Below are 20,580 nucleotides of genomic sequence, written 5' to 3'. Positions count from 1 at the left end.
CGGCGTTTTTAGAAAATTTTTTTTTCTTTCAAGTTATTAGCCCGGTCCGCGACTTAATGGACACCCTGTATAATTAAATATCTTAAAATAAAGATATTAAATTAAAATATTGTATAGATATAATATATTGATTTTGTAGTTTTCTCGGATACATATATTTGCGATTAATTAAAAATAATAAATATTGTGTTTTAAACATTTCTCAGTCTATTTCAGTTAATATTGTCTCACATCGAGTTGTGATATTTTTTCGCAATAAGTCATGTACAGGTTTTTAGGATGCTAGTCAGCATTATTATTATGTCGACGAACAATTAATTTAATTGCGAGATTATTATTTTAATACAATATTTATGTTTGAAGTCCGACAAATCGAATCGGTGCACAGGAAAGAATTGACAATCCTATTATTACCATGACTCACTTTAACCAATGACATTCTACTCTTTTATTTGTTTAAATAAATAAATATTGTACATCAATAATTGATGCAATTCTTATTTTCAGAAAAATTTTCTTGTTACAAAGATATTGTAAATCTCGAAAAAGTTAGAAATACATAGTGTAAAATTAGGAAGTTACAAAAATATAAAATTTATAATTAATATAATAAATTGAATTTATTTAATTTTTATATAAAATTCCGCTTAAAGATAAATATTAGAAAACCAATAATTAGTATTACATTTTTATCAGACAAACATACATACACACGTTTTTTCACTATACTATTTATTGCACATAATTTTTTCACATTTTTTAATTGCCTATCTACGCCGCACTCCGAAATCATTAGATTTTTTATCGCAAATTTTATCGCTTTCAAACTATCACTGTTGTTACGCGCATTATCGTTTATCCTTGCTATGTATCTCAACTCGATTTCATTGCTGATCAAACATTTATCGCGAAAGTTTGCAAAGTGGTAGAAATCTGAAATCCCCTTGCTTACACCCCCGGGAAGATCTTCATGTCGAGTACATTGATGTGCACGCATACACGTATATGCTCGAATACTTTCTTTTCCTCGATGGCAGTTTTAGTACCGTAGGGAGAAATTACCACGAAAAAGTAACCGGAACCGTAGTATTAGGCCCCACAGAGCGCAATTTTAAGCGAATTCATAGCCGACACGCGATGTCTGCTTCAAGAAATACATGCGGTATGCGAAATTATTTTGGCTGGCTATTTCATGACATACTTCTTGTCATATTTCTTGAAATAAGTTTACATACATGATAAATACGTGAATAACGTATATGTCGCTCCCTTACTTCAAACATGATATAATTCAAACAAATAAGTTTCTTAGAAAAGAGACGAAACTATTTTTCAAGTTGACAGAAAATTATTGAAGCAAATAAAATCGACCAAAAGAATACATTCTTAATGTAATCGAATGTCATTTTTGTCATTTTCGTTTCGTAACTCTTAAAACTATTCTTTTTGAGCTAGGACGATTAATTTTTTATGCAGTTAGTTCACTTTTAACGATTGATAGGATAATGTTTACTTAACTTATTTATGATAATAACTTGAAAATTAAAAATCACATTTTTTTGCACTTTTAAAGTAAGGGAGCAATATATGTATATATATTATATTTATTTAAATACCATTTTTATCATTAAATAGAGAATTTGGATAAACTTCCGAAAACGTCCAACACCCGATTGTCATGAATTTTGGCAGAAATACTCCAAATGACGTCAAATGAATGCTCTTGAATGAATTTTCACCGACAAGAAAGTTTAATGCCAAAAATGTTTCAATGAAGTTATAGAAGCTTGTGCTTATTATTTCCAGTGTACTACATGTTTATCGCAGTTTATATAGGAGTTGAATGGAGAGGATGTGTATATAGAAGGAAAATATTTATTGTTATAAACCCATATGCAACAGTACAATTATGAAAGTCCTGCGCCCCTTTGGCAGGGAGGGGAGTAGGGTGAAAGTCGCTTCATGTGGAAAGTCAAAACCCACGTGCAACAGTACAATTATGGAAGTCGTGCGCCCCTTAAGCAGGGAGAGAGGGGGGTGAGAGTCGCTTCGTTTAAAAGTCGAAACCCACATGCAATAGTATAATTGAGGGGATGGGCGGAATAAAAAAAAAGGCCTAATTACAAAATCTTGATGTTAATACAAATTAAAATAACTTGCTACTTTTTTTATTATACACAAATGGGTACAATATTAAATGAATTTATGTAATGTCTTTAAGAAGTTATATGTTACAATACTTCTCTGTTACGATCAATATTACATGAAAAAACTAATTGCCGAAAAAAGGGCCTAACTGGAATTGTGCCTTTATTCCGCCCATCCCCTCAATTATGGAAATCGTGCGCCCCTTAAGCAGGGAGGGGGGAGGAGGATGAAAATCGCTTCGCATGAACAGTAAAATATATTTTAAAGCAGACAATTTTTGTTCTATGTAGTAAAAAAAAAACATTATTTTTTAAACCTATCCTCTACATATTATGGAACTTTAATTTACTATATCTTCTAAATCAATACTGAACATATGTCAAGATCAAGAGCATCAGAGCTGTTTCCATTATTGTCGATATTTACCATCATAAGCACAAACTTCTATAACTTCATTCAAACATTTTTGGCATTAAACTTTCTTGTTGGTGAAAATCCAACCAAGAGCATTCGTTTGACGTCATTTAAAGTATTTCTACCAAAATTCATGATAATCGGGTGTTTTCGGAAGTTCACCCGAGAATTTTCACAGCGCTTCTAGTTATTTAATAAAAAATAAAATTATTTTACTATGAAATCGTAAATTAATGAATAAGAAAATAAAACTTTTTTTTTATTAAAATATACATTTTTATAAAATAAATTTTTTCAAAATTTTTCTTTATTAAACACGTTTGTACGAGTGAATAATCAGCAGTTAAATAATTACTTCGTAATATGCGCTTCATATATACATACGTATTCTAGAAAATAAAAGGATACATCGCGCATAGATGTCTATATATATAGCATTATAAAAAAATATAATTTTATTTCTAGGATAGTCCAAAGCATCGCCCGACGAGTTGCGCAGTTGGTCAAAGAAAAACTTCCACGCAGAGTCTCGCGAAGATTTTAATTGACATGGCAGGCACAAGGAAAGAAGAGTATTCCGCCCGGTCATTTGGCGATGTTCCTTTGATCAATCGGAGTCGACGGCGGAAAACGTGACGTAAGATCTGCTGGACCAGTCATGCGGCTGAGAACAGAAACTACCCCCGAAGTTCGTGGCCGTGGCGAATTGGCCGACGCGTTTGAAGTCTTCTTGAGAGGCAAGCTTCTCTTATCATCATGCTGGTCGTATAGCTGCGGGCGGAGGCTGAACGTACGTATACGAAACGGAGCGTTCCACATGGCCGGCTTCGAAACATTTCAATTACTTATGCGGTTTCAACTCACTCTCTCTCTCGCACACACACACACACACACACACACACACTCTCTCTCTCTCTCTCTCTCTCTCATACGTGCTTCCTTCCATTTTCCCGTTTCTCTCCATTAAGTGAGTGACTTAGCGACGATGTCCGCCAGCCTTTTGCAGTTTGCTTGGTACTGAGTCTTAGAACCTTCTAGCTTTCGATATATAGATAAATCGTTTGAGTTACTGCTCGATGTATTCTCGCGGTCTCTCGAATCCGCGGAAGATTAAATGCCGCTAAGGGTAAACACGGTGTTAGTTTATATATATGAAATCGTATACACGCGGATAGTAACGCTTGAGCGATTCGTCATGTGGTATCAGAAGCCACTCATCTGCGAAATATTTATGATTTTAGTTTATTTAGCTTTAGTACGGACATTAATTCATTTGATTCTTTCATGGTATAGAAAATTGTGATAAAATGTGCAATGAGTATATTTCTAAAATGTGCGTATTAAGAAATTATACACAATATATTAGAAAAGTAATATTCTTTTGCGAATTTGTATTTTTATATTACAGAAAAATAAAGAGAACCAATCAGAGATTCATATAGATGACTAATTTATCGTGTCAATCTATTGTGGAATTGTATAATTGCGGAGCAGTTTGCAATAAATAACATTGGTGGTTTATTACAAGAATAAAAAGTAAATAATTAAAGAAATCTATACAAGATAATTAATAAAAAAGTTACGAGAGTTTGAGTTAAGAGACAGACAATTTTCCATATTTTTCAGGGATGATGCGAATAAACAGTAATCAAATTTGTAAGAAATCGATTCTCAATTTACCACACAAGACTCAGGCGTGAATGACTTGTTCACTCTATATAATTTATAACTTTTGAATAAGTTATAATTCTTTTAATTATCATTCACAATAAAGATTAGATTTCTATTTATTACTTGATAAACAATTTCTACTTAAATATCGTGATATTTAGATTTTGATATTTTTTTATATTCTTTTAATTGGAATCAATTTTCAATCAAATGCTTCACTTTCCTGTATAATAACACGAATTTCGCATCGATGCTAAATAATGCGAAATGTACATTACTCAAATTAAGTTTTTATTTATTTTGACAATTGTATCACAAGTGGACTCGCTGTCCAAATGATTTTCGGGCCATTTTATGTTTTCCACCGTGCACTTGTTGCATAGGAAAGTGCCATTCGCGAAAATCAACGTGCGATGTTATCCCGAAATGTGTTGAAAACGATTTTGAAACGGTCATCTCGCGCTCGACTACACTCGCCAGAGATAAAGTTTTATATCACGGTCGGCCGGCATGGGCACTACGTAATGCAGGGTTGCGCGGAAAAGCTGTTTAACCGCGAAATAGTATTGCCAGTAAAACTCTTCTCCTCGCGATTTTCCGTGTCAGTTCCTTTTTCTCTTAGCTGTCGAAGTGTTCTCCACGATAAAGCGTGATCTTGTCGATCCCATTCGGGAGCCGTTTCTCTTACAGAAACTCCACGAAAGCTAAGCACTTCCAAGTGTCCATCCGCTTCGAAAGTCACAGTTTCCAAGATAATTTCTCCCGCTCATACGAGATCCAACAGAAATCACTATGACTACGTTATCAACTACATGTTCAAGTACAGTCACGCGTTCTTATCTCCTCGCCGCTTTGAGAACTTATCCATGTATTGGACTTACCGAGTATTCATACTCGAATTCACTGAGAATTACAATTTAAGCTTTATCTTATCAAAGCACTATATGTGTAGTTATATATATATAATATATATATTCCGATTTTCTCTCACTAAACTTCTCTTCATCCGCATAAATCTTGATGGGAATAATTTTAATCGATTTTTACGAATCTTTCTGTCTCGGAGAAAGTTTAGTTTCGAACTTTAACGACGCTTCTTCTTTTCTTTGCGTCTGCACGGCTCGAAAAATACGAGACGGTTTTATTTTGCCACCGGTGATCCTTGTTTCTATGCGGGTTTCATTCGCTCTCCTTTTGTCCATTTGAGCGCTCGCGCTATAGCGGAACGCCGAAATAAATGGTTGGGGAATTATTCACTTTACGAATCTCGGTGAGTGGTTGTAAGGAATGGAACCAAGATAAGATACGACTTCATTTCCGCCTCGCGGCCGCGTTACGCTCTGCGAGCATCGTTCATTTCCTTCGTTCACGTCGGGGAATAACTGTACGGTGTCAGGGCGCATCGAAGTTAATCTTTCAACATCTTGAGAGAAGACGCCATATCGAATTCCCTAAACGCGTCAACAGAGTATTGTGGTTGAAGTATTGTATTATTAAAATAATTTTGGATTATTCTTTTGACACTTATTGTTCGCGATATTATATCGATAGAAATATTTAATATACAGGGTGTCTGGAAAATTACCATAATATTTCATGAACACTTTAAGATCTTTAAGATATCTATAACAAGGTTTCAAAACAAATCAAAGTAAAATTTTTAACAAATTATGAATCCTTCTTTCTTATACAGAAGTTCTGAAATTGTTTTATTTTAGTGAGAGGGAAAAGTACCTAACCTCAAAAGTACACACCGCTCGGGCGACACACATTGCACCGCATGCGGTGCGATCCAGCAGAAGTTTTGTAAATTGGTCGCTTTGCTGAAACAAGGAGAATGTAGCGCAAGCGATGAATTTTAAGATAGGATACGTTGCACGTCCAGAGGCAAATCTAACCGAATTTATTCAAATCCCTATCGTTTCACCCTTCTAGCCGTAGGGCGGCAGCAATAAGTCACCGTCGCAGATCGTTTCTATGAATAATGCAATTTACGAGAAACTTTTTCCGCAGAACGAATAATATAGCGCGATGCAGAGGACAAGCATAAATATATTTCGTCAACCCTTTCATATGTCAAGTTGAAAATAATACTTTAAATATGTATGTAAATATGCTCTTGAAAGAAGAGTAGCAAGAAAGATGTTTTATTTCATATGTAACTACCATTGTTAAAATACATTTTGTAAAAGAATTTTTCAAAATTCTTTACAACTTTTTCATCTATATGTATAAATTATTTAATCATGCTGGATTTTCCTTTTTGAAGACTTATAATAGTTTTTCAATCATAAGTGGTTCAAATTTGTACATTTTCACTAATTAAACTCTATAAATGCAAATAGATAAGAATATAAATCTTACTTCTTACTTTATTCTGATTGTACTTTAACAGAATTTTAATTAAGGGTTTAGCGAAGAGCACCGTAATCGCGAGATATTTCTTGGGACAGTTTCGGCGCTCTCATCGCCGGAAGGATAAGCGAAGCAAACGGGTTATCAGTGAGAAATAGGACGCAAGAGGGAAGATTCACCCATCGGATGTATCCCATAGTTGACACAGTTTCCTAACGGCGGCGCAGTTTGCCGATCGATACCAACACGTCCACGTCGCGACTTCGCCTAAGATCACCGCAGTAAGCGGTACACGCCAACACGATGTTTCAATCTTAATAGGCCATTCTCGGTGCGCAGTCATACGGTGCACCACGTGCTACACGATTGATGTTTGGACTCGTCGTTAATGTGATCATAATATCGATCGTGAAGCTTCTCTGAGATTGTCTCGACTCCGATAGAGATCTACGCGCAAACGAAAGCGATCGGGACCATTTCTGTTGTACGGTATAAATTGAAAACGATTAAGAAAAACGTAACTCTAAATTTCTTTGAAAATGTTCATGTTGGAATAGAATAACCTTACAAAGATTAATGAGCTTTTCGATATATCTTCTCTTTTCGCTATAACATCTTATAAATATATAATAATTTCTGCTTCTTGGGAAGATTGTGGCTTACGAATGCATTCCATTTCTTTAAATTTGATACATAAATTTTGATGAAGCAAAAGAATCCCGGATATTCGCGGATTCCGAAATTCATGTACTCTAATATAAATCGCTTCTGACTTCAACTCACAAAATAAATCCTCCTAGCAAGACGAGCCGAGCCAGCTTAAAACGCGGAATTTTTATTTGTAATATCGTTGCTTCCGTTTCAACGTGAATCTGTCTTTTGAAAGTATAATGGAAAAAAAAAGCAAAAATAATGATACGCCCGCGAAATTGGCAAATTAAATTTCTTTGAGAGCATCACAGATTATACCAAGTAAGACACAAGTCAGTAAGTCGTCGTATAACGAACGAGAAATGTTGGAATATCAATATGGGGGCTTAATATTTCGCTATCTTGCAGCCTTGGAAAGGAAGCGTGAAAGAATAAGAGTGGAATTGAGGCTCACCGATACTCCGATCCTTCGCTCAGCTGTCTAACCGTAATGGGAAATTCGCTAGGTCCGTGCGCTTTCAGAAGTTCCTGCAATCGCACAAGCCCTTCGTTGTTCTCGTAGATAATGGTGAAACTCTTCCAGCCCCAGGCCTTCACCAGATCGACGTACGCCTGGAACACGGGTAATCAATCACAAGCTATGTTATTATTACAGTCGGGTTAACAGCTGCCGTAACGCTTTTACACGTCTTTCCTATACGATGTAATTTAACTCTTGGACTCTCTAGGTCGATTGTGATAATATGTCATCACACGAAGGCAACAAGTGCGATGAATTAATCTTTCATTAAAGAGTATAACACGTATAATGTAATGAGTATCATTTATGTAAAATGTAAAATATCTCAAGTTATATTATATATAAACGTTAGCAATTACTTGTGATTTTTATCTCGTGCAATATGTATATACACATATAAACCATCAATATAAATTTCTTATTTGTTGATAATATAATAATATTACTTAAGTAGTTGGACATGTAAACAAATGGAAAGATTATACAAAAAATAATTCTATTGCAATATACATTACTAAATTAATTACCGTGCAAATTAATTGTTATGTGATTATTGTCATTGTATAAATTATTTAAAAAAGAGTTTATTGTATTCGTGCTAGCCGATCAAATATTCAACATCTGTTGTCATAACATAAGAAAAAGCTTAAAATATAAAACAAAATTTTACAAGAGATTAAAAGTCGGAATACTATGAAATTTTACAAGAGATTAAAAGTCGGAATACTATCAAATTTTTAAGCTTAAAAGTTTATAAGTGTGCTTCTATATATTATAAGATTAAGAAGATTAACTGACATTGTTGTGCCAAAAATTTTTATACAGACATCGGTATTTATCAAATGCGTAAAGTGTCGCTATATGTGCATTTACGAAGCGGCAGCATGAAAAAAAAAAGTAGATTTGTAAATGTGGAAATTGTGCGTGTTGTGATTCACAGTTAGTAATAAATTGCATACTGGAACGAAATACAACGGGACGCTGCAAAAAATTCGCGAACGGACATTCATGTTTTGCGTTTCGAATTCCGTTAGAATTTCGAATTCTGACAATATTTGAGTGTTGACAATATGTTGCAGATGACATGGATGGTGAATTGTTTGTAAATCACAATTGAGTCGGACGCAAATTCCATAGACATTACTTATTATCGCGGACATAGAATATCGTAAAATACTATTATCCACCATTATCGCTACATTTTCTACCGTTTTTCTGCAGAGAAAAACGGTATATCAAAGTAAATTGTTCGTTAGGAGTCATATTATATTCTCAAAAGCACAGTTATTTGTCCCAATGGTGATCTCTAAAATCACTTTCACATCTTATTATAGATTCTCTATCAACCTTTCCTTCAGTCATTATTCTGAACGACAAATTTGTAATTCATCAATTAATATTGACTTGTTAAAAACAACTGTTAGTGCTATTATCATCCAGCTAGAGAAATCTCATTTAAGTGCCTTTAAGAATACAATTTATTTGTAAAGTATTTTAATAATTTTAATGTATTTTTTAAGAAAAAAATTTTATCGTAATTACATTATATTTGATGAAATTAAAGTTGATAAAGCTAACTATATTTCCGTTTTAAAATAAGCATTTTCTGCTGCGCATTTTCTACAATATATTGTATTATGATGCGATGGAATAGCTCTTATGAAAGTAGCTCGTAAGAGACTAGTTTTGCAGCGAGTAGCTCGTCTATAGTCCAAGCTTTTAACTGGGAAAACAAGTATCACACAGTCGCGACGGTCTTCAATGAACGAATCAAAGACGGGCTAGAGATACTTTCGCGAGAATTCGCTTCGCAGCCGCGCTTTTTCCGATAATCTAAATTCGCCATGAAAGAGTGAATGTATATTTTCCAACAAGAAACCTCCGTTGTAGTCCCGCATATTGTCGTCTGTATCCCATTTTACTTCGTTCTCTTTTGTAAACACGCGAATTTTAAGACTTTTTCAAGACTATATATTGCTGGCATTTTAAGACTTCCTTCGCCGCATTTTTGATGAAAGAACCAAATATTTAACTGCATAATACTCGTCCAAAATAACTTCAAGCCATTGGAATTACAATACGTTATATTATATGTTCTGGACTGCAGCCTTAATTTTTATTTTGACAACACAGATAAAGTCAAATATAAATAATAAGGAGTCACAGCACAAGATGTTTTTAGTGAAAGTCATATATTTAAAATTATAATTACGAATAAGTAGACGTTTCGGTCAAGATTTGACCATCATCAGTACAATAAAAAATAAAAAGATGTTACCAAAATTTAAAAAATATTAACAATAAATCGCTGGTCAAAATTTGATGGTAACAAAATTACATTCGCTTATGAAACGAGTTGAAAAAATTTATAAGTCCAGAAATTAAAGATGCCAAGATTGCAATCGCCTATGATTCAATTTTTTATTGCGATATAAAATTCCTTTTTACTTGAATCTATGTTAGACTTCGTGTGTTAAATACGGAATTTCCAGATTCTAGTTAAAGTTAGACAAAAAAACAAGATCATTTAAGTATAACTTTCCACAATATAATGTTGATAATTAGATTCGGTTTAGATTAATATTCAAAATGGCTTACTACGTATTTTGTAACGCAAGTCTTCAACAAGTATAGTTCGGAGATTATATTGTCAATTAACAACAAGTCTTGGAAACTATTAGGTAAGAAACAATTCTTGACAAAAATGTGATGGCGCGCAGCTAGCGAGTCTTTATACATTGTGTAAGGAAAGGAGAGGGAAGAAAAATAGAGGAGAATATTCTATTAGTGAGTAGAGGGACATTTTCCAATAATTGGTAGGTAGATTTCAGGAAAGCGTTCTGTATCACTATGTTTATTTAAACCCATTTTTTGTCTTTTGATATGTATCATCTCGGAGACCATCTTTTTATGATAAGATCGGAATCAAGAATGATAGTATTTTTCCAATCAATCGTGTGTTTATGATCTAATCTGTGATGAGAAATAACAGACAAAATATTCGATAGTTTCTTAAGATCATTTTTATGTTCTTTTAAACGCATCTCAAGTTTCCTTTTTGTCTGTCCTATATATGAATAATTGTAATCGAGACAATTTATTTTATACACAACATTTGAGTGATCTTCTTTTTTAATTTTGTCCTTGTCAGTTTTAATAAAGGTATTCAAACAATTCATTGGTTTGTGAGCGATATTGAAGTCAAATTTTTGTGTGATTTAAATTTTTTTCAAAATTTTGTTAAAGTACGGAATGGTGAAATATTTTTTTGTATTATCAGTGGAGTCCGAGATGACACTATTTTTATGTTCCTTGATATTTTCGAAATTATTTAAAAAAAAAAGACTACGCTTTAATCCTGTTATTGATAGTTGAAAACAAGAATTCCAAAAGGTATCCATTTTCTTGAAAAATATTAATTAAGAAAATAATATTTTTCTCATGAAATTTAGGATGGGAAAGGAATAACACTCTGTCCAACTGCTCGATTACAACGCCCTTTTTGTATTCTAAAGGATGATTTGAATAGAAATTCAAGTATCTACCAGAATTAGTAGGCTTCTTATAATTATCAAAATCAATTCCATTAATTTTTTTAACAAGATCAAAGCTGTTCTTAATATCCCCAAAATTTTTTTTAATGCTTTTATCGATAATGTTTTTAAAAAAATAACTAGATTAAAAAAGGGACTATTAATACAACTAACAATCATCTTCAAAGGATAGTCATCTCGTAAGATCTCGGCACAGATATATACAATTTTTTATACGTGGATTGATCAATATAACCTTTAGTTCTCCAACGTGTCAGAATTGTGCGGATTTCCGTTGTCATTTTATTAGTGGGATCTTTTTTAACCGTTATGTATGTGTTATTATCGGATAAAATTTCGTACATTTTTTCCTTCAAATTTCGTACATTTTAATCCTTCAAATTTAAAATTAAAATACAGTACTATTGTCTTTATCCTCTAGTAATTAACACATCAGGATGATCAGCAACAAATTTATTTAGTTCGTTGAGCCCTTTTTTTATCAAATTGATATTTTAATTATTCGAAAAATTAAATTGTATATTTTTAAGAATAGGAATAGCATCTTTTCTAATTGAATTTCGTGTTTCTTCGTCTAATTTAATTAAATTATTTTTAATATGTTTGATATATTCTATTATTATTTTTTCTTTATTTATAACGTTATTCGGTACATTAAAACGTTGATCTAGTTGTAATATAAATTTAGAATTTTCAGGAATGTCAATACTGCTAATCAACTAATTATTGTTTATGTTATTTAATTTGTAATTAAATTCAAATTTTTCAGGACTGACATTTATCTGATGTGTAACAATAGAATTATTCGTGCTAACATCCTGTGTTGAAATTTTATTAATTTTAATCGGAACACAAATTCATTGTGATAATCACTAATAAGCGGTTTTGAAATAGCGATGTTATAATTAATATTTATAATATTTTCTTTTTGAGTATGTAATTTAGCAGATCTTAAGGTATCTATTTTTTTTATTAATATCGTAATTTTCTTGATTTTATATTTTGTTAAAATTAATTTCCTGACGACAGAAAAATGCACTACAAATACCAAAATGAAGTGAAACATTAATCGATCTATAATTTGTAAAATTTCAAACAAATAAAGTCATTTTGTGAATTTTGTTAGTTGAGTTCTGCACATTTAATTTCTTAAAATTACTTTTTTATTACGAAATTTATTTTAAATTATGAACATCTTATTATGAACATTCATATTCTCTTTCTTTAATTTCTCAGAAAATATTTTAACAGAAAATTTTGCTTTATTCCTTATCTTTTACAAAATATAAATAATGTTTCTGCTAAATTTCTTATTAAAAGAATATAAATCGGCAGGCTAAATCTTAATCTTTCTTATTAAAAAAATATATATATATAAAATTTTTCACCCATAAAATAAATTTCAAAATGTGACACATCTCACTAAAAGGATTAACTTTTGTCAAAGAACCTGCCTTTTCTGTTGCATTTTTAAGGAACTACACATCCGATTGCATGTGTTATCTGACAATACCGTTTTTGCAAAATAAAAAAATAAACATATGGTAACTAGTCTTGTTAAACGTTGCAACGTCTATGCTGCCACGCAATCGATTGTATAAGTATGTATAAGATTGTATAAGTCCTTAATAAAAGACTTTTGGTGAGATCTGTTATCTTTCCTTTGAAGTTTATCACGAGTCTTGAAACACCCTGCATATTATTATTTTATAACTATACATCCTTAGAAAGTCTTTCTGAATATAGTGTACCCGGTTGTTTTAAACACAAGGTAGTCTATTTTGGAATTCTTTCATATCTTTTATTTACTTTATTATTTATAACTTTTTTCATTAATAATTAATATTAACAATTATTGTTCTTACTATAATTGTATTACTGAATGTTTGCTGCGTTGAATAAAAAAATATGCAATAAATATTAATTTTTACAGAAGTTATAGGGAATAAACAATTTTGCTGAAGTATCTAAAAATTTAGCTAGATACAGATCTAAAAATAATTTTGTTTGGACCATCAAAGTAATTATGTAGGACGCTTAAATTGGTTTTTAGAATATTAAAACTTTTTGCAGCATTGTCAGCAACGTTTAAGCGTTCTACATAATTATTTTGATGGCCCAATAAAATTATTTTTAGATATGTATCCAACTAAATTTTTAGATATTTCAGCAAAACCGTTTTTTTCCATATAAAAAGATGAAATTAATTTAAATGTACCATACCAGATGTAGCCGTTATAAAACGGATATTATGACATTCTAGGATTAATATTTATATGTATTTAATGTATACTATACATCTCAAAGTGTCATATGAAAATAGCCCAAAAATAAAAAATCAAATTTTCAGATGTTCAAAATATGGTAAACAATATTACTTTTGATATACTTACCATATAATTGCAGTTTGATATCTTTTTATATGAAGGATTTCTAAGTATAAATAACGGACACTTGTACGAAGAGAGAGAGAGTGTGTGTTTGTGTAATTTTCCATTCTTACGCATTCTAGACTTTGTATTCTGTACATGTATATTCATGATTTAACTATTTTTGTTGTCTTATTAATGTTTTTATATAATGTTTACGTAGCCTGAATATTTAGCGACGCTAAAATCGAATTAATATGAGCTGATTACTCTCAAAGTGTTGTAACTTGGAAACACAGTTAAGTAGGATGCAAGTAGAAATTAATGCAATGTACCTACTTTAGTAAGGAAGATATTCCAAACTTATCTTATTCCACTTTCCAAAATCAACTCGTCCATGAAATTTATTACAAGTGCTATGCTGCGTGCGAAACTGCGATTTTGTAGATACCGTAACTTACAATTTAGAACATCGGATCGCTCCACAGTTTTATTCATACTATTGCTCGTTATTTTACGTGGTACGTATTCATATAAAAAAGTAACATGTAGATTTTTCAACGATGCCATTGTGTATCATTTTTGATCATTTTTTTACCAGTTAACAGAGATGGTGCGGTTATCGATCCCGTTACTTGTCCATTTGCGATGCTAACAATCTCGTACTGTCACGGACAACGGTTACTGGCGAAATGCCAAGTTGCATTCATTAATAATATGGTGATTATATACTGTAAGTTTTTGCCGAATCGGGGTTTACTGAATTTAGCAAGTTACACCCTTAATTGTTTAACAAATCGGCGACGCGAGAATGCATTGCTTTTTCCGTAATTTTGTAAAAAATAACGGAATAAAGGTTTTAATGAGTCGTCTGTTTACATACTTGATGAAATAGAAAAATGGATTAGAGATAACGTATTTACGGGATACACTAATTTCAATATATATTATACATATGTTTCAGAAATGATATTTCCTTTTCGCTATTCGCAAAAATGTAATATCGAGGCACAAGTTAAATTAGGTTGAGCAAACAACGTTTGTTTAAACTCGCGCTGTAATATAATATGTAATGATAAACGTAGCTTGATCTAAAGTGACTTTCTGAAATGTCTGCAAGTTTGGTAGATGTATGTCAAATGAACACATCGACCATTATATTCTTTCCTCATATATTTTGTAAATTTATAAAATTAAAAAAATTAAAATTAAATATTTATCTATATATATAATCTATATATAATCAACACTTTCTGTATATAATCAACACTTAATAAAATATGTGTATAGAGGAAAGCCCCTTATTATGAGATAGGCGCCTAATATGAGATAGCGTTTCTGCTAAATTAATAAACGCTATCTATTGGTTGCACCATAAATTTATTGCTCTTGGATTGAAAACTATTTAGTAGAAAGTTCATTATTAGATCATGCCTGTAGTCATTGTAAAAAAAGATTTTAGAATTTGGATGTCTTCAAGTTTCGTTGAGATGAGCATTTAAATCTTGTTTATTATTTAATAAATAAATATTTGGTAATAAATTCTTCATGTAGTGATAGAGTAAGGTCGTACTAATAGAAAATACGGGATATATAGAATTGCTTAATTGCAGAAGTTAGATTTGATGATCGTAAAACCATAGGGTGTGGAAATCATACGTAACATGAGATACCCAATAATATGAAATAATTCATGCTTCTATGTCATAGTGAAAATCGTTGCTAAAGTATAAATGTTATTGTATAATAATAAAAAGGATAACCGGAATGAACATCGAGTGCCTATTTTTACAATGCTTGATTCGAACTATCAGAAGACGAGTTTTGGATATAATCTATCGCATGCTCATTTTTTTCGCACGCTGGCTGTGTTTGTATTTTAGAAACATTAAATAAAGTTTTTTAATTGCAATACCGATATACTTTGCGTTTTATTATCGATTTCTCGGGGCATCTCATATTATAGGAGCACAATTTTTTGACTTTGCGATTTACTCACTTTTTACATTTCTTTAATTAAAAAAAAAAAGAAATTTAAATTAAATTTTATATAACATTATCATACAGCTTATTAAATTCCCTTCCAAATGACCTATTATTTTTTTTAATTCTGCTCATAGACTTCTAGCGTTTACTCAAAATGAACTCGGTATCTCATAATAGGGGCCTCTCTCTTTCCTCTATATTAAAATTAAATTAATATTTTAGAAAAACAACTGCGATACAGCGCAATTATAATATTTTATTCAAATTTATACATTAAAAATAAATTATGATATGTGAAAATATAATTAAAACAATCATAATTAAAAATGTGTTGTTTATAGATAGACATTGGAAATGAAGTGATAGCTTTATAAAACCTAGTTCCCTGTATTTTACAGATTTTATTACAAATTGGCAATAGCTTCGTAATGAAGTTGGAGACGCTGACTGGACAAAACAACGTTTTTAAATATTCTCTGCGTAATGTGAGATTATTATCTGTTTAACAAGACCGATGCAATTTACGCAAAACGATCCAATTTCTGTAACCCTCTCTATTCTCCGGCCAGTTCCCAGGAAAGGGAAATAAATCGGTCGGTGTGTTCACGCGGAATACTAGCCGGTGCTGTATACCCATGCATCTCCCATAATCGCGGGACTTCGTGACTTCGATCGCGACAACTATGCCCGACGTGTCCGTCGTGTATTCGCACGTGCCGAACCAACCCCAACCGGTACCTATGAATAACGCACTACGCTCGCCGCTACTGCAAACGCCAAAATCTCGTTCGCTTGTGTATTTTGTGCGCGGTAATGTATCGCGGTCGGATCGATGTTTAAATTACATCCGGTGTAGGGCACGACGTAAATTACAGTCTGCGATGCTTGTAAAATATCTGAACGTTTCGTGGCGAGGTTTGCGTGCCCGATAATTTCACCAGCTTCCGACGATAATCGACGACTGCGATTGAATCTGCCGTCGCAGTCGATTCGGAAATAGCTGGATCTTCCGAAGATATATTTCGACATTTTTATTGAGTAATGCATTTGTTCAAATTAATATCTGCAAGCTTAGCGCAAAATGCAGCGACACACATTTTCTATAAATCAATATTGCTAGTAGTATTATGTATTGTACTATTGTATTAATAATATTACTCTGTGAAGTGTTAATAATATAATATACTATACTATATGAAGTACAATATTATATATTATTATATATTAATTTTCTTTCTTTCACTTTATTATAATAATTGATATGAACATATAATACTTTATCTAAAAAAACAAAAGCAAAATAGAATTGATTTGTTCGACAATTTTGATAATCGGTTTCTTATTATAACCTATTTATTATTTTTTCTCTTTTAAGCATTTTTAAAAACTTATTTAACGTTGTTTAAGGACGTTGTTCCAAATGTTGTTGTTATTAAATGCAAGATGATATATTTTACAGAAATGAATAAAAAAAGGAGCAAAACTATTTATATATTGATTTCTAAAAACTTAAAGTAGCTAAAAATTTTAATATCGAAGATAAGAAATTTGTTCAAGTCGATAAAAATATCTAGCTGTTTAAGGAATTTATTTAAGATGTTTTTATTTCATCAAAATAGTAAAACGGATAATGTGGTAAATCAAGTTAGTTTACGATTATATATTGAAAGCCACAGCATATTAAATTATCTCTTTGGTATAAATACATACATACATTATCTAATTATGTATTAATCATTTAATTATCATTATTTTAGTATTGATTTATACATTATAATATAAATATTTATTATGCGTCTGTAATTGTCTACATTAGTATTTATTCTTGAATCGTTCAAGTTTTTGTAAAAACAATTTTGCATTTATAACGACAGTTGTATATTCATTTGTGAAACAATAAAAAGAGTGATAGCCTTCAAAAAAAGTAATTTTTCACTCATGACATCCAACTGAATCAATTTTCTAGTTGTTGTATCAATTAATCCTGTCAATCTTTCAAAGTTTCAGTTCCCTTCGTTCCACACCATTTTTCATTGCGAGGAATTGATTTGCGTAGAGATATGCTACAGCAAGAGTTTTGGGAAGCTATCAAGAGGTACTCTGCGGGAAAGGCGTCGTGTCGCTGAAATTACGTATTCACAAAGCGCGACGCAGACATGTAAGAGCGCGCGGACCTCGTGGCCGATGCAAATTGGGCGGAAATATTTCAGCGGTGAAATATTTAAGTCGCCTTACGCGTCGCCGCGGTGGCTCTTATCATAGTATCGGAGTTCGCGCGTGACATGAGATTTATTACGCTCGTTACATTGCCATTTCGAGCACGTCTGCGGTCGAGTACGTTACGCTTTACACGACAGTGACCGTAATGCAGGTTGATCCGTGTCTTCTCTCTTATGCATTCTCTTTTACCTAATTTAGAATAAATTGTACTTTACTACAGATATTAAAATCGCAGGTAATATATAATGTTCTCAAGAATTTTCATGAATAAATTTTAAGAATATAAATGTATAAGGAAAAAAATTATTACGCGCGCAATTGATGTTAAGTATTTTAATTTGACAACGTTTTGATTAGTGCATTAATTATAAGAATATTTATCGACAATTAAGGAAATCTGAATAGATCAGTGTTTTACGTGTAATGCGAATAGAATTATCCTAATATGTTGTTAATTACAAACAGCTTTTAAGGGATTAGTAAGTTTCTTGGTAGCAAAAATTAAAAATGGATTCGACTAATAATAGTCAGACGGGTTTGTTTCGATGAAACTCCCAACTCGAAATTTATCAAAGAATCCATCTCGTTAAAAGGAACAGCCGTGAATTTGGGGCGTCCTGCTTGCGCGCGCAGATGGTATAATACATAAGGCGTGAATGCATATGCTTTTATCTCACCGCCGCGTCCCACGGTCGATGCTGTGCTGCTTTCCATAATGAACGCGGCGCGTCAGTCTGCGAGTTCGCAGATGCATTCTTTCTCCGGGTGCAGCACGGAACAAGTTCTCCATGTTGCATTTTTCAGACGGATTTTTATGCCGAATTCCAAGAAGCGCGATTCGCGTCCTCGATTTATTCGGATTAAGCGCAATTCAAGATGCATTCGCACGTCGCCCGATTCTCTGTGTGACTAACATAATTTATTTTACATTACTTCGCGAGCGTTGCTTGTAGAATATTACTTCCCAAAAACTGAATTTTATAAAATATCTTTATATAAAGTACAACTTCTTTGGCTAATCAATTATTGTATGTCTCACTAAAATAACTATTTCGTAAAAACCTGTTTCTAGTTCTTATGTTTTTATAAAATTCGGCAACTTATGAAGTAGCTAACAATAAATTCATAGGAACTTAGAATAATTTAAAAAATGAAATATAACATTATAATGTAGTTTTCACTGCGTTTAATTCAAGTTTTACGTGTTATACATTTATTATTCGGTTTATCTATCATTTTTTATGCATACGTCCAATAAAAAATTGTTTAATGTTCCGACACTCTTGCATTACGTTCTTATACGTGTGTAAAGAATACTCCTCACTTATTACTGACTTTTTATATGTATAAGATCTACGTAAAGTATAGTAGTTATTCATAGCGTGACTACCAAACTACTTGCGAATGTATACTCCTGAGTAATAAGATCAAAAGAAGGAACATCCATCTACCCAGCTCGTATGACTTTTTTAAATAGCTAGAACGAGTAGCGCATACGACAAAATCTTTCTAACATAATTTTTACTGAGTCTAAAACGTTTACATTTCAAGTTTTAATTTGTTATATGTTCGCTCATCCGCGCTTTACAATTTTTTTATATATACACCCAATTAAAAGTTTTTAAACGTTCTACACTTTTGAATTGGGTTCATGCCCGTATAAGAAGCCTCTTGCTCTATTATTAAGTTCTTATGATAAGATCTATGCAAAGTAAGGTATTCGTAATAGTGCAACTAACACACTATTTGCGAACGTATTCCTTATAATAAGATCTCAAAGGAAGGCATATCCGTCTATACATTCCGGAGCTCGTATAATTGAGCCATCTAGATCAAATAATGCGCATAATAATATCTTTCTAACATAATAATTATTGTGTTTCAAATATTCATATTTCAAATTTTTAATTTATTATGTGCAACTTTAACTTATATTTATTTATAATTTATAATTATATGATTCAATTTATAATTTTTATACGCGGTCGTCTAATCAAAAATTTTTAAACGTGCTATGCTTTCACATTGAGTTCTTACGCGCGTAAAGAGCCTTGTTCTCTCATTGAGTTCTTACGCGCGTAAGATCTATGTAAAGTAATAGTTACCTGTGGTAACGCGACTAACGAACCGCTTGCGGACGTACTCCTTGTAATAAGATCTCAAAAGGAAGAACATTCGTCTGTGTTCCAAGCTCGTATGATTTTTCTAACCAGCTAGACCGAACAGTGCGCGAAAATCTTCCTTTTGCTCCTTTTCTCTTCAAGATGTTTTCTACCTACATAAAGTTCCTCTAGCTCTCATTTTAGAATAAATCCCAATTCATTCCAATGTAGGATTACATTCAGACGCTGTAAGGCGCTTAATGTATTTATGAAAAAGTACCGCATTTTAAATTACAAGGGTAAAAGGGAAGCCTAAATGTGCCCTATAGTTTTATAAAAGAGATTTTCTGTTATAAATAGATTGTTATTCTTCCATTGTAAGATTTTCTTTTCCATAGTTTTTCTTTTCCATTTTCTTTTCTTTTCCATAGTAAACATTTCAACGTAAGACTTAATCGTTGCATACTAAAAAACTTCCGAAAATTTTGTGAGTTAGAAATTAATAAATTAATTTTTATAAACTAAATTTCAAAAATATATAAAAAAACTTAAGAAAATTTTATTATCTTAACCCTTACCGTACTAATATG

At 32.0% G+C, this 20,580-nt stretch overlaps 1 protein-coding gene across 1 annotated transcript in view; it reads right to left on the bottom strand.

The window, feature by feature from the left end:
- Positions 1-20,580, bottom strand: part of KaiR1D (Kainate-type ionotropic glutamate receptor subunit 1D) — a 441,399-nt gene that overhangs the window by 68,077 nt on the left and 352,742 nt on the right. The window contains exon 7 of the mRNA XM_018512220.1: positions 7,694-7,851. Within this exon, the coding sequence (XP_018367722.1) occupies positions 7,694-7,851 (158 nt within the window). The remainder of the gene's footprint in view (positions 1-7,693; positions 7,852-20,580) is intronic.

Source organism: Trachymyrmex cornetzi, unplaced genomic scaffold (genome assembly GCF_001594075.2).
Source record: "Trachymyrmex cornetzi isolate Tcor2-1 unplaced genomic scaffold, Tcor1.1 scaffold396, whole genome shotgun sequence".
Lineage (NCBI taxonomy): Eukaryota > Metazoa > Arthropoda > Insecta > Hymenoptera > Formicidae > Trachymyrmex > Trachymyrmex cornetzi.
This window is presented reverse-complemented; position numbering and strand designations above follow the sequence as displayed.